Below are 13,732 nucleotides of genomic sequence, written 5' to 3'. Positions count from 1 at the left end.
CGGCCCAGGACACGTCACGTGGTCTGGCCGAGCGCGGCTCCGTCACGGCCGCGCACGGCCAGACCACGAGACTGGAGCGATCGGCCCACCGGGGGGATGCCCGATCCCCCCGGTGGGCCGATCCGCCCCTGGAGGCTTCTGGCTCCCTTCTGAGAGCAGTCATTCTGACACAAGAATAGGTGAACTCCTCCCCCTCCCCCACACCCCACCATTTCCCTCCTGTAGTGCTTAAATTTGTGGGGGAGCAGCCTGGAACCGGGTTCCACCACTTCTCTTCAGATTTAGGCAGAGCAGCAGGTGGGGGGGGGGGGGTGTTCTGCTCCAGCCTTTCAGATCCAGACAGCCTGACGGGAAGAAGAGGGGAGGGAGGGGAGCTGGTTGAGGGAGCAGACAGAAAAAGAGGTTAGCCACTCTGCTCCCTCATCCAGCGTTCCCCCTCCCTACTGTTCACCCCCTCCCCTTCCTTCAACAGGAAAGGAAGGCATGATAGTAAAACAGACATTGCAGAGCCAAGAACGAACGCACACAAAAAAGCGGCGAGGCAGCACAAGTTTGACATTTGTGAGCAGTAGTGCCAACCGTCAAAGCTTCAGTCACTGCTGCTCACCAGGTTCAAACTTTACCAGATCAGGTCTGTTAATTAGGCCTACATTTCTGCTAGAGTGGCCCCGAACAGTGTTCTGCCCCCTTTTTCTCTGGAATCCAAGGATGCAGAGTCGAACTAGCAGTGTAATCCGGTTCTGCCTCGCCCATGGAAATGGAGCGGATCCGGGAGCAGCATGCATGCATCATTTCTGGCCCCCAGCCCCTGAGAGAAGAGCAGTTGGAGCTGCTCACCCAGAGATGGAAGGGGGGCGGGGGCAGCAAAATGATCTTGATTTTTTTGTTCATTTTCCCAGCACAATTGAAGAGGCTGTGAGGGAGCATGGCCAAGGCTTGAATGCCTGTCAGCCTCACTGCATCTGCTGCTATTGGTTACGGGCTCCACTGCTGCTTATTGTGCTGGCGTCCTGGACGTTGCTGTCTCTGCCACTAGTGATCACACTGGGAGGAGGGTAAGAGGAAACAGAGCATGGGGGGAAAAGGAGGACGTAAGGGAGGGAGGGGATTGGAGGGAGGGAGGGTGAATGAGTAAGGGTGTGAAAGAGGAAAAGAGTGAGTAGACTGGAAGGGCTAAGGCTTGAGTAGAGTAGAGGGGGTGAGAGAAAGAGAAGGGGAAAGTGAGAAGATCTAAGGTGCTATGGAGTGTGAGTGAGGGGCTGAAGTGTTTGGGGATAGCCTGTGAGTGAGGTGAGGAAGGGAAAGGATAGAAGAGGCGTGAGCAGGAGAATATGAGGCGCTGACCCTTCCTTCCTCTCTGAGGAGGTAAAGAGCAGACTGCGCTTTTTGGAAGAGGCTGACAAGAGTGGGTAGTGCATGCTACTTCGCCTTTATCCCCAAGGCAGAAAAGAGCCAGCTAGTTCTGGCTTGGATTGGAAGCCTATGTCTCATACGAAGGAAGAAAAGGAGGGGAGTTGCTGGATAGGATACATTTCTGAGGGTGGGCCTCCAGGACTGCCAGGGATTAGGGATGAGACCTGGTATGCCCTAAGATCACTGGAGGGGGAACAAGGGGTGGATACATGGGGGGTGGGCTAAGAGGCTAAGAGGAAGGACCAGGATCACCAAGGCGGGGTGGGGGGGGGGGGGGTTTAGAAAGAAAAGTCCCATTCTCTCTGTCCTCCTCCCAGTACCAATGATCTTCCATTCCCTACAGTGTGCACCCCCAGCCATCCTTTGTCCACCATTGCTCATCAAGTGAAGATTGGCTGGTGCTTGAACACTGGCAGGGGCGAGAGATGGAGGATCACAGGGATAAGGAGGAAGAGTGTAAAGAATGTGTGTGTGTGAGAGAGAAAGAAAGTGTACATTTGTGAGATAGAGGAGTAAGTGTGAGCTAGGGGGAAGGGCGTGGCATTTCTTTTTCTTTTCCATTTTTCTAAATTGTCATGTTTAATTCAGTTCAGGAAATGAACCAAACCCAAATAAACATTAAATGAGCCAAAACCTAAAGAAAACAAAATCCAAAACAAAAAAAACCAAACCTAAATTATATTTTTTTCCAGTGCATATCCCTATTACTGTCTGGGCACACTGACATTTTCACACATCCAGAAAATAGTTTGCCTTGGTTTTTATGTGAGTTCCCATTTAATGCTGAATTTCAGAAAAAGAAAAATATATAAAAGCTGATCTGAGCCTCCTAACCACATTGTGTTTCTTCTTTCTGTATTTCCAGTTCAGCTTAATCTTTCAGTTTTAAACATGAGTGAACAGATTATAGGAAACTCATTTGATATGCAACTTTATAAACACTGAATTTATATAAATACATTGCTTACCAATTGAATTTTGCATTGTCTCCTCTCTTAATAACATGCATGGTTTTTCTCTGTCTGTTCTGCTTTCTTTGTACGTTTTACCTAATATTGTATTTTCCCATGGGCTTATCCTATTTAAAAAAAACAACAATATTGTGTCAAAATAAATGTAATTTAAGCCATGCCAATATTTTATGAAGCTGAGTTACTTTGTGCCTTAATTGCAATGTGCAAGCATTAGGTACATTTTTATCTTAATCTTTTGCTTACCACACTCACAAGAACGTGTAAGGTCACATGCTAAACACATACAGTATGGCCATTATTATCATTATTTCCCTCATAAAGTGAATAATGCCCCAACCTGTGGATGGTGCCATGGGAATGAGCCAGTCCCACCAGAGGTTTTTCATGCAATACTGGCTCATTTAAAAATTATGGAAATTATGTTCATGGCATTTAATTTGCAATAAAGTCTGAGTTGAATTTGCAAACTGTAATAGAAAAAAAATGAACTACACCTCTCTGGTGCTAATAGACCTAACAGCAGCCTTCGACACTATTAACCATACCCTCCTATTCCATCAGCTGAATAAAATCAGGATTAGTGGCAATGTTATCAAGTAGTTCACCTCCTTCCTATCAAAAAGAATTTTCCAAGTCAAACTGGGCAACCAAAGCTCTGACACCTTCCAGATCAATACAGGTGTCCCCCAGGGTTCAGCACTCTCGACAATTCTATTCAACATCTACATCCTTCCTCTATGCAAATTGCTATCAGGCCTAGGAATTGTCTTCAATTTATATGCTGATGACATTCAGTTCTACATACCATGCACCAAATCTACTGAAAATACAGCACTGACACTCTTGACACACATGAAGGCAATACAACATGAACTCTCTCAACTCAAAGTAACCCTAAACACAAACAAACCTGAAATGATACTGCTAAGAAGAAACCTAGTCATAGTTACACCCTAGCCACTAGACCTAGGTAACTTTAAAATTACACCCTCTGACCAAGTACGGGACTTAGGAATGCAGATAAATGAAAGCCTAACAAAGGAAAAGCACATAAATAAATAAATTAATTAAAACAGGCTTTGCAGAAATGCGCCTACTACATAAACTGAAACCATTGCTGACCCATGAAGACTTCCGCACGGTCCTGCAAACTCTCATCTTCTCTAACATAGACTACTTTAACTCTCTTTTACTAGGAGTATCTAACTGTCTAATAAAAAAGCTACAACTTCTACAAAATGCCACAGCAAGACTCTTAATAGGATCAAGAAAATTTGATCACATCACGCACTCACTGATAGCTCTACATTGGCTACCTATACAATCCCAAATTCACTAAAAGTATTAACAATAATACATACAGCCATCCATCCTGATAACCCAGGTCTGGCAGCCATAGGATGATAACCATACAAGCCACAGAGATTGCTAAAATCTCAGAATAAAGGATTATTAGCTGTGCCAACATTACTGAATACTCATCTAACAAAAGTAAGAAACCATGTGTTCTCCATTGCTGGCCCAATACTATGGAACTCACTACCCAAGACACTGTGACTGACCCCAGAAAGAAATTCAAAAGTAAACTAAAAACATGGTTATTTAAAAATGTCTATATCCTACCTTAAAATGTACCTGAAATCAGAGCAAACACCAATAAGAACAACATAAAACTACCTGTGCTCAGAACAAGCACCAATAAGGTCAAAGACATTAATAAACCAACTATAGACCTAAACAGCCCATCACACCCCAACGATGTCAAAATAAAAAATCAAAAACTTATCTTATAAACCACTAACCTCTTATCCCAGTACCTTTACTTAAAACTCTAGAACACCCCGTAGGCCTATATCTCACTTGATTACATTGTCAATGCTCATGCCTATGTATATTATGTATATTATGTGATTATAGTTAGTCATTGTTTAAGTCATATGTATGCTATGTTGTAAACCATTGTGATCTTTATTTGGAACGATGGTATATGAAAGAACTAAATAAATATAAATAAATAAATATTTATGTGATTCTTCAGCTCATTATTGTTTTTGCATAATTGTTGCAAATTCCTTTGCAAACACAAAATTGCATGCGAAAAAAACAGAAAATTTTGTTCATAAAAATTTGCAAACGTGACTCCTGGTATGTGCATTTCTGTTTTTGCATGCAATATCACATCTGTAAACACATTCGCACCTTAACACATTCTCTCTAAATTTACTGCAGCTTGCAGGATTTTTTCTAGCTCTGCTACTGTGCATCCTTTTTAAAGCAAAGAGCACAATATACAATGTGTGGCCTCCCTAGGACCTCACAATATAAAATAATGGTATGTACCAAGCATGCAGATATCCTTGTGATGCATTCATAGATATTGTATTCTATGGAGTGGTGAGTCTGAGTGAATTTAATGCAAGTGGCATGCAAGCTGGGAAAGTTCATTAGTATCCATTTTCTAGGCCACAGTGGTAGGGATTGAAGAGCTGAGCAGTTGGTGTGGATGGGCAGATAGGCCATATGGTCTTTTTCTGCCATCATGTTTCTATGTTCTTTGTTTCTTCTATTTCTGTGTGTCTTAAATCTGAAATGACATGCTCATCCAAATATTAGTCAACCCCTTCCATGACTCCTGCTCATCGTTGACCCTGTTCATCAAATTAGGAATAGGTCTGCTGTAAATTCAGAGTTGTGGGTTAGGTGGGTAATCTGCTTATGAGAAATCTTCCTGCTCAATCCTGGTACACCAGATAAATCTAAACCAGTCTGCACTGGAAATCCAAGAAAGCTCATTTAAAAAAAGGCAAACTGAAGCAATCCTGGCAAACTCTAGCTGGATCAAAGCACTGAGATTTTGATAAGGGTCAGAGTTCTGCAGATTGAAAAAGTGGACAAAAATCTGAGCTCAAACAGACCGATCCTAGTTAGTTTCCTTATCCCTGTGTGACTCCTTACCTGGTGATGTGTAACACTGTTAGTCATAAAACTCTCCAAGAGGCACATACAATCAATGGAAAAGGTATTAGCAGTGCCGAACCGCACTCGGGAAAACATATTAGAACTTTGCCTTATCAGCAAACACATATATGTAGCTGAGCATGGCAGTGACTAACACTGCACCGTGCTGCTCAGTTCACTAAGTATAAACCGCATGGCAATGCATGTAACTGGGCCGTGAGTATTCCTATATCTTCATCTTAGGAAGAGAAGCCAAACAGGAATGACAAGGAGCAGGGCCAGGAGAGGATAAGAGAGAATAAGACAGAGAAGGAGGGAAGAGAGGATTAAAAGGAAGATGGGAGAAGAAAGGTAAGAGAAAGGGGCAAGAGGAGGGAAAGACTGGAAGATCCAAGAAGAGAAGAAGAACACTGCATCCCGCCCCAACCGCTGATCACCACGTGGAACGGCGGCAGAAGCTGGTAATTATTTATATTTAGTTTGATGGGAAATACGGGAAGTAACCATTGTTGCCTTGTGGTCACAGCACAGGGATACAGAGATATAAAATCTGCAAGTTTGGCAAGTCGAGGACCAGATTCCACTTAACAGTCCTCTACGTTCCTTAAATCTTCTTCTCGTTGGCTGTAAAGTCTTTGAAAGACATACCTTTCATCCTAAATCTGCTATAAAATATGTGCAGAAATGATATTCATTAAATAACAATTATTCATATAGTATGAATGTGTGTTTGGTTGTTCTGTACAGTAAGGAGAATGAGGCTGGGGCTATTTGTGTAAGCAGGAGAGCTTGAAAACAAATTAAACAGCAGAAATTGAGTGATAAGTGAATTCTTGCCATTAGCTGTTAATTAATAGAATAAGCTTCCCCTGGAGGCACTAATGAATACAAATATTTAATTAAATTAGATAGATCCTTTTCAGATACTGTAATAACTTGGTGAACTGAGAGACATAAACGTAATAACTGTTGAACTGCAGATAGATTTGACACAGAAAAAAATTGCCAAATAGTAAAAGTTCTAAAAACAAAAATTCATAAGATATTCTGATAAATAAAATATTTGTCACTATCAGAAAAAAAAAACCTGAAGTAAACAAGAAAAGGAACCACCACATACCTCTGCAATCTGCCCCTAGACATATGCATAAACACCTCCAGCCAAATACATCCACACCTTTTGTTCACCTAGGAGGCCCTCAGAACCAAACATGAGTAACTGCAGGTCAGCGTACCATGCAGGCACATCATTCCCTAGAGTGGCCAACTCACCCCAGGTCAACCAGGCCAGGGTTAGTCCCAGTGTATACATGGAGTTGTAGTTTTGTCCCACTGATGTCCATTAGATGATCAGAACTACAACTCCATGCATGCAATAGGGCAAAACCAGCGGGTTTGGTTGACCTAGAGTGAGTTGGGAACCCTACTTATGTTTTTGGCATGTTTAAAACTAAATTTTCACTTTTTGAAGTATAGGTGAATTAGCTGATATAAACCCTCTTTCTTTCTCAGGCAAACCAAAAAGTAATTTTAGCAAATCTAACTATTATAAAGAGGAAAAACTGCCCCACACCTGCATAGCCAGTATGAAAAAAATCGAGCTCTGCCCATTCCTGTACTTGTTATGGGCCCCAAAATCTGGGATACCCACCTGGGGAGTGGCTCAGGACTGCAAGGCAGACTTGGGTTAAAACAAGACTGGATGCTAAGCAGGATCTGGAACTAGACAAGACACAGGTAAGGCAAAGCAAGGACAAGACTCTGGTACAGGCAGGACTGGATACTGGAAGAGACAGGACAAGACCAACAAGGCAGACCAGGGCAGAACGTAGACAACAGCAGACAAGGGAAACACCGAACAAAGAACACAGAAGCCCGAAGGCAGCAAGGCTTGGAACAGACAAAACAGGCCTGAAGGCCACAAGGCAGGATACAAGAGAGAGCCACACAGTACACCCAAGCTCAGCGTGCACTCTCTACTCCCAAACATCTCAGTTATATACTTCCTACACGGCACGGTATTTCCCCATCCTTGTTTCCTCTATATTAAACAGTGACAAAGTTTCCCCAAAAAACCTCTTTTATAGGGCCAGTGTCACTTTTCCAGTAAGCATCGCAGTACTGATCTGCTAGGGCTTGATTTTCAAAGCACTTTATGCACATAAAACCCTGACTTATGCACATCAATTGCCTTTGAAAATCAACCTGTGGGTTCAGGAGGTAAAAGTCTGCAGTAGGAAGACGCATTCCAGGAGGTGGAGTTGAGGCAGGGAAAAGATTCACATGCATACTTTGGATTTTTGAAGCCATGTGCGTAAATCTCCACTTACAACGTTCCACCTACCTGAGAGCAGGTGTATGTTCATCCGCGTGTGTCAAGGCACGGACTGGGGACACCAGTGAATTTTCAAAGCAGACTTATGAAAATTCGGACTAAAGTCTGCAGGTAGAAAGCACCCACGCACTTTAGCCTTATGCAGGATGTTATAAATTCACTCTCTTAATACATTCTTTGGTCTAACTTTACACCTACATTATCATATACAACATCCACTAGTCTCTTTTTTTCTTCATTCACAACTTTGCACTCTCTCTCTTACACTCATTCAGTCACATTTCGTGCAGTCATAATTGCATCCTGGCACAATTTCTACACGCGTGCAAACGATTTCACGTATATACACCTCTTATCTTCTCTATCACACAGCCCACATACGTGCACAGTGGATCCTCAGGACTTTCAGGAGATCAAAAGACACTATAATGATTATGTTACAGGCATTTATCACACAGGTTCAAACTGACTATAACACTATGCTACATACAATGAATTATTTCTCTCTCAAGTTAATGTACACACATCATTTACATCTTTCCTTGGCACAATATGCTGAACGTGTCAACTTACAGTTCATTACTCAGAGCTTTTCTGCCATGTTTGTAGGGCAAAACGTACCCTGGCGGGTCTCGAAGCAGGGATTGCCTAGGCAGAGGCTGGTGTTTCTGGATGTAGAGCCATGGATTGGCTTAAGGAAATATAACCTCAAGCAGCCCTCCATATAGCTGGTGCATTCCAGTGATCAAGCCACTGAGGAACCTGATTGGTCCTCAGGACTATAGGAAGGAACTCAGGGAACACGCCAGCACTCCCAGCATTCCAAGGGCTCGGAGGCCAAGCTGAGCACTCCCGAAGAAGACCCTTAAGTTCTTCCACCTGTTCTTAGATGTTGAAGTACTGAAGTAATATGACTTGTGCCTATTGTGTCTGTTGAAGAAATGAAGATTCACTGTGTATCTAAATCCTGGACCAGATTTATGGAACAGTTAAAGGGATGAGGGATGTAACTGAATCCTAAGTTGTATTCCTAAATAGCCCACAGTGTGTATAAGCCAAGTCCCACCTGTGTTTTAGGATATGTGAATACATTTTTGTTTTAAACTTTATTTTAGAGAGGTGGGTAGGGAACACAAATAATGTTAGCCAAGTATATTCAGCAGGAGGCTTGTCTTACTGAATATTTGGCTGAAGTTATCAAAGTAAATTTATCCATATAACTTTGCCACTTGCTAGTCTACTGAATTTGGACTTCATAAAAAATGTATTTATTTATGGGGAGGACATTTAACAAAAAACTCTTGCTTTTCTTCAGTCTTTTCATTATTGTCATGAATTGGGTCAGTGGTTCTCAATCTTTTTTCTGTTGGGACATACCTGATATGATACTCACATTCATGACACACTGAACACATGACCATCACGGGGCTAAATGTAAACACATGTGCTGCATCCAAAGGAACCCCACCAAACCCCAGCGGGAGAAGAGCAGAACGAGGATATTTTCCTGTACAATTCACCATACAAAAAAGATATTCTTATTCTCGTGTAACCTCAGCACAATTCTACTAGCAGGCACATTGTAAACTTACAGAAAATCCTAAGAAAAAAAGAAACAGCATGTATAGAAAACCTGCCATACCATAGCACCAATAGCTCTACCTCTGAAAAGGTAACAATGCACCAGCAAGGCATGTACTAGTGAGAAAACACAACAAATAAGGCTGATTCAAATGCCTACTGTTATGGTTATTGGTGTTTGGGTGGATCCTTGGGCACTGAAGCAGCTGACCACGCCCACAGGGGGGCAGTCCCGCGAGGGACCACGGTGTCAGGCTAGACTCTGGACACACAAACACAGATTGAATCTTTTATTAAACAGTTTTGGAAACCACCAGAGGTGGCAGTAGTGAGTAGTAGATGTTGAGCCCGGCTGGGCAGGTCTCCCACAGGACGCTGGAACAGCGGATCCTCTGCTTGGCTGTGCTGTAGTGGAAAGAGACTGAGATTTATGAGTACACAGTGAGAAATATACAGTCCCAGCTAGAATAGGTGAAGCTCTGAGACAGGGAGAGCAGGCCCTCGAGGAGCGAGTACCTGATCCCTTAGAGTAGAGAGACTCAGTGGTATTGTACTCACATAGGAGCAAGAGAGATTCCACTAGACAAGAGGTCTGGTACTGGAACAGAGGGCAGGCCCTCGAGGAGCGAGTACCTGGTTCCAGGGAAGCAGTACTGTGGAATAGATGGTAGTTGTACTCACAGATGGAAACTGTTAGTGAAGTCTTCCAATTAGAAGGGTTTGAAGATGCAGGCAGCGACTCAGGGAACATGGGTCCTCGAGGAGCGAGTACCGATTTCCTGGTAGCATCTGAAAGAAACAGAAGAGGCCCCCGAGGAGCGGATACCCTGTTAGCAAACCCCGAAGGGTGTAAGATTTCTAGATAGCGCTGGAGTGGCAGAGCAGCTTCGGTCGGAGAGCAAATCCCATCCGTAGAGATACCGTTGCTAACTGGATGAGCTAGCAAATACTGTAGGCTTAAATATCCGGGCAGCGTGACGTCATATCAGGGGGACGCCCCTGAGGTTCGCGCCAACGTTGAAATAAAGATGAGGGCAGCATGCGTGCGCGCCCTAAGGTACCTTGGAGGAGCATGGCGGGAGGCAGCACCAAAGCCGGTCTGGGGACGCCGGAGAGGACGGCAAACAGACGCCGCGGCAGCCAGTAGTCCGAAGTGAGCGGGGGGAGCCGCAAGTAGTAAGAGGTAGGTAGGGCAAAGCCGTCGAAGACCAACGGTCGCAACACCTACCTGCTAGTAAAATACCTCAACTCAGTCACAGACACAGAACCGAACTTCACCAGCTTACATATTTTTTGGACAAACATTCTATCATTGACTAATACTAGTTTGGATTTCGTCAGCATCATAATACAGAAATTCTACTATCGAGCTTTGACTCTATCATAAAGGGCTTCAGCTCAGGAACCTGTTATATGTTAATTCTCCTTGACATAAGCTCCACCTTTGACACAATAAATCACAATATTTTGCTCTCTCACCTCTCAGATGTCGGCATCAGTGGCACTGTCTTCTCATGGTTTTCCTTGTATCTTTCTGATAGATCTCAACAGGTCAGGATAGCTTCATCCAGCTCTTCATGGCACTCTCTTACCACTGATGTTCCCCAAGGATCTGGTTTCTTCTCTGTTCTCTTTATTATCTATCTTGCTCCGCTCTGTTGTCTACTTTCAACTCTCGGACTTACCTACAAGATCTAGGCTGATGATATCCAGTTTTTCTTTCCCTTACAATCTTCATGGTCTTCCAGTATTAAATATACTGTATTAAATATTAGGGATGTGAATCGTGTCCTCGATCGTCTTAACGATCGATTTCGGCTGGGAGGGGGAGGGAATCGTATTGTTGCCGTTTGGGGGGGGTAAAATATCGTGAAAAATCGTGAAAAATCGTTAAAAAATCGAAAAATCGAAAAATCGAAAAACCGGCACATTAAAACCCCCTAAAACCCACCCCCGACCCTTTAAATTAAATCCCCCACCCCCAAATAACTTAAATAACCTGCGGGTCCAGCGGCGGTCCGGAACGGCAGCGGTCCGGAACGGGCTCCTGCTCCTGCATCTTGTCGTCTTCGGCTGGCGCCATTTTCCAAAATGGCGCCGAAAAATGGCGGCGGCCATAGACGAAAAAGATTGGACGGCAGGAGGTCCTTCCGGACCCCCGCTGGACTTTTGGCAAGTCTCGTGGGGGTCAGGAGGCCCCCCACAAGCTGGCCAAAAGTTCCTGGAGGTCCAGCGGGGGTCAGGGAGCGATTTCCCGCCGCGAATCGTTTTCGTACGGAAAATGGCGCCGGCAGGAGATCGACTGCAGGAGGTCGTTCAGCGAGGCGCCGGAACCCTCGCTGAACGACCTCCTGCAGTCGATCTCCTGCCGGCGCCATTTTCCGTACGAAAACGATTCGCGGCGGGAAATCGCTCCCTGACCCCCGCTGGACCTCCAGGAACTTTTGGCCAGCTTGTGGGGGGCCTCCTGACCCCCACGAGACTTGCCAAAAGTCCAGCGGGGGTCCGGAAGGACCTCCTGCCGTCCAATCTTTTTCGTCTATGGCCGCCGCCATTTTTCGGCGCCATTTTGGAAAATGGCGCCGGCCGAAGACGACAAGATGCAGGAGCAGGAGCCCGTTCCGGACCGCTGCCGTTCCGGACCGCCGCTGGACCCGCAGGTTATTTAAGTTATTTGGGGGGGGTTCGGGAGGGTGGGGGATTTAATTTAAAGGGTCGGGGGTGGGTTTTAGGGGGTTTTAGTGTGCCGGCTCACGATTCTAACGATTTATAACGATAAATCGTTAGAATCTGTATTGTATTGTGTTCCATAACGGTTTAAGACGATATTAAAATTATCGGACGATAATTTTAATCGTCCTAAAACGATTCACATCCCTATTAAATATACAGTATCAAAAGCTGACTGTCTCACAACTGTTTTCCACTGAATGTAATGAAGACTGAAGTTATCATAGTAGGTTGATGCATTAAATTTGGCATTCCAGATTCTTTCTCTTATGACGACCAGACACTCACCATCTCAAAGAAGGTACAAAATTTAGGTGTCATTGTTGATCCATTACTATCCATGAAACCTCACATCGCTTGCACCATACTAAGTTCTTTCACCAAAATAAAACTCCTACAATATCTGAACCATTTCTAAATCCCACTGATTTTAGGACAGTACTTCAATCTTAGAATTTCTTAAGAGGGTAATTAATAATGGTACCTCAACATGTAATTCAATAACTCTGCAAACTCCATAACCTGGTTCACACCATTAATTGGTAAATTTATTCTCACGGTTATATTCCTTTCACCTTTTCACTGCCCAAGTTTTGTAATTCCCTTGTTTTATTGTAACTGCAATCTTTTTGAGCACCTGTTAAAGTTTCTTATTATTTGTTATCTTCCTTCACCTCTTGTTAATTGTAAACCGGCATGATGCGATTCTCATCGCAAATGCCGGTATAGAAAAACTCAAAATAAATAAAATAAAAATAAAATCTCTCAACTTTTCCTCCTTAGATTGCTGCAATTCGTGCTCTCCAGATCACACAAAACTCTGCCACAAGATTACTTATTGGAGCTTACATTTGTGACTATATTACACTGGCTACTAGTACAATGGCGCATTCAATAAAAGCTTGCATACGTTACCCACAACTTAATTCATAACATTGCCTCACCATGGACAAATGCTATTTGCAAAATCTTTGTTCCCTCCAGATACCTGTGGTCTGCCAACAAACAACTTCTCTAAATTCCCACTGTTTGTATGGCCCACCTTGACCATACAAGAGAATGGGCCTTCTCCATAGCAGGCCCGGCACTATGGAACCATTTACCTATAAATGAACGCAGTATCGAAGACCCAAAGGTATTCCGTAAAGCCCTTAAAATGTTTCTCTTTAACAGCTCATATGATGACTTAATAAACACCAGCACAGGTTACTAGGACCTTCCTTAACATTCTTCCAACAAGAGTTTTTCTTGATGATATTTAGACTCCCTATTTGAGTTTTAATTAGTTGTTGTTATTGTCAGTTTGGGTATTATGAATATTTTTATGTAACCCGCCACAAACTATGGAGGGTGCAGGGTATAAATGATTTTAACTAACTAACTAAATAAATACAGAATAAAAGACCACATTTTATAAATGTGGAGACAAAAACTGGAATGGAAATCCCAAAAAGCCACTCTGCATGCAGTGCAAAACTGGAGAATTAGAAAACAGAAATACTTTTCCTCCTACACTAAACACAGTACAAAAATAGAAGAAATGCCCATCCCCAAACTGACATATTATGGCTTTTACACTCCATCATTCCCCCTCCATGCCCCCATCATCCCTCACTTCTCCCAATTACTCCTTTTCAATCATCCCCTCACACTCACACTCCTGCCTAGCATTCCCAATCCCTGCCTCCTCCCATCCACATCCTCTTCCTCTTTCCTCAGCTCCCTCTCTCCCCTGCTCAAC

The 13,732-nt window shown here is 43.6% G+C and overlaps 1 protein-coding gene across 1 annotated transcript in view; it reads right to left on the bottom strand.

Moving 5' to 3' along the window:
* The window catches only part of WDR49 (WD repeat domain 49), a 131,396-nt gene that overhangs the window by 5,435 nt on the left and 112,229 nt on the right, over positions 1-13,732 (bottom strand). The window contains exon 17 of the mRNA XM_029616832.1: positions 2,382-2,491. Coding sequence (XP_029472692.1) covers positions 2,382-2,491 — 110 coding nt within the window. The remainder of the gene's footprint in view (positions 1-2,381; positions 2,492-13,732) is intronic.

This window comes from Rhinatrema bivittatum, chromosome 9 (genome assembly GCF_901001135.1).
Source record: "Rhinatrema bivittatum chromosome 9, aRhiBiv1.1, whole genome shotgun sequence".
NCBI classification, from domain to species: Eukaryota; Metazoa; Chordata; class Amphibia; order Gymnophiona; family Rhinatrematidae; genus Rhinatrema; species Rhinatrema bivittatum.
The sequence above is the reverse complement of the archived record's forward strand: the minus strand, read 5'-3'. Positions and strand labels throughout refer to the sequence as shown.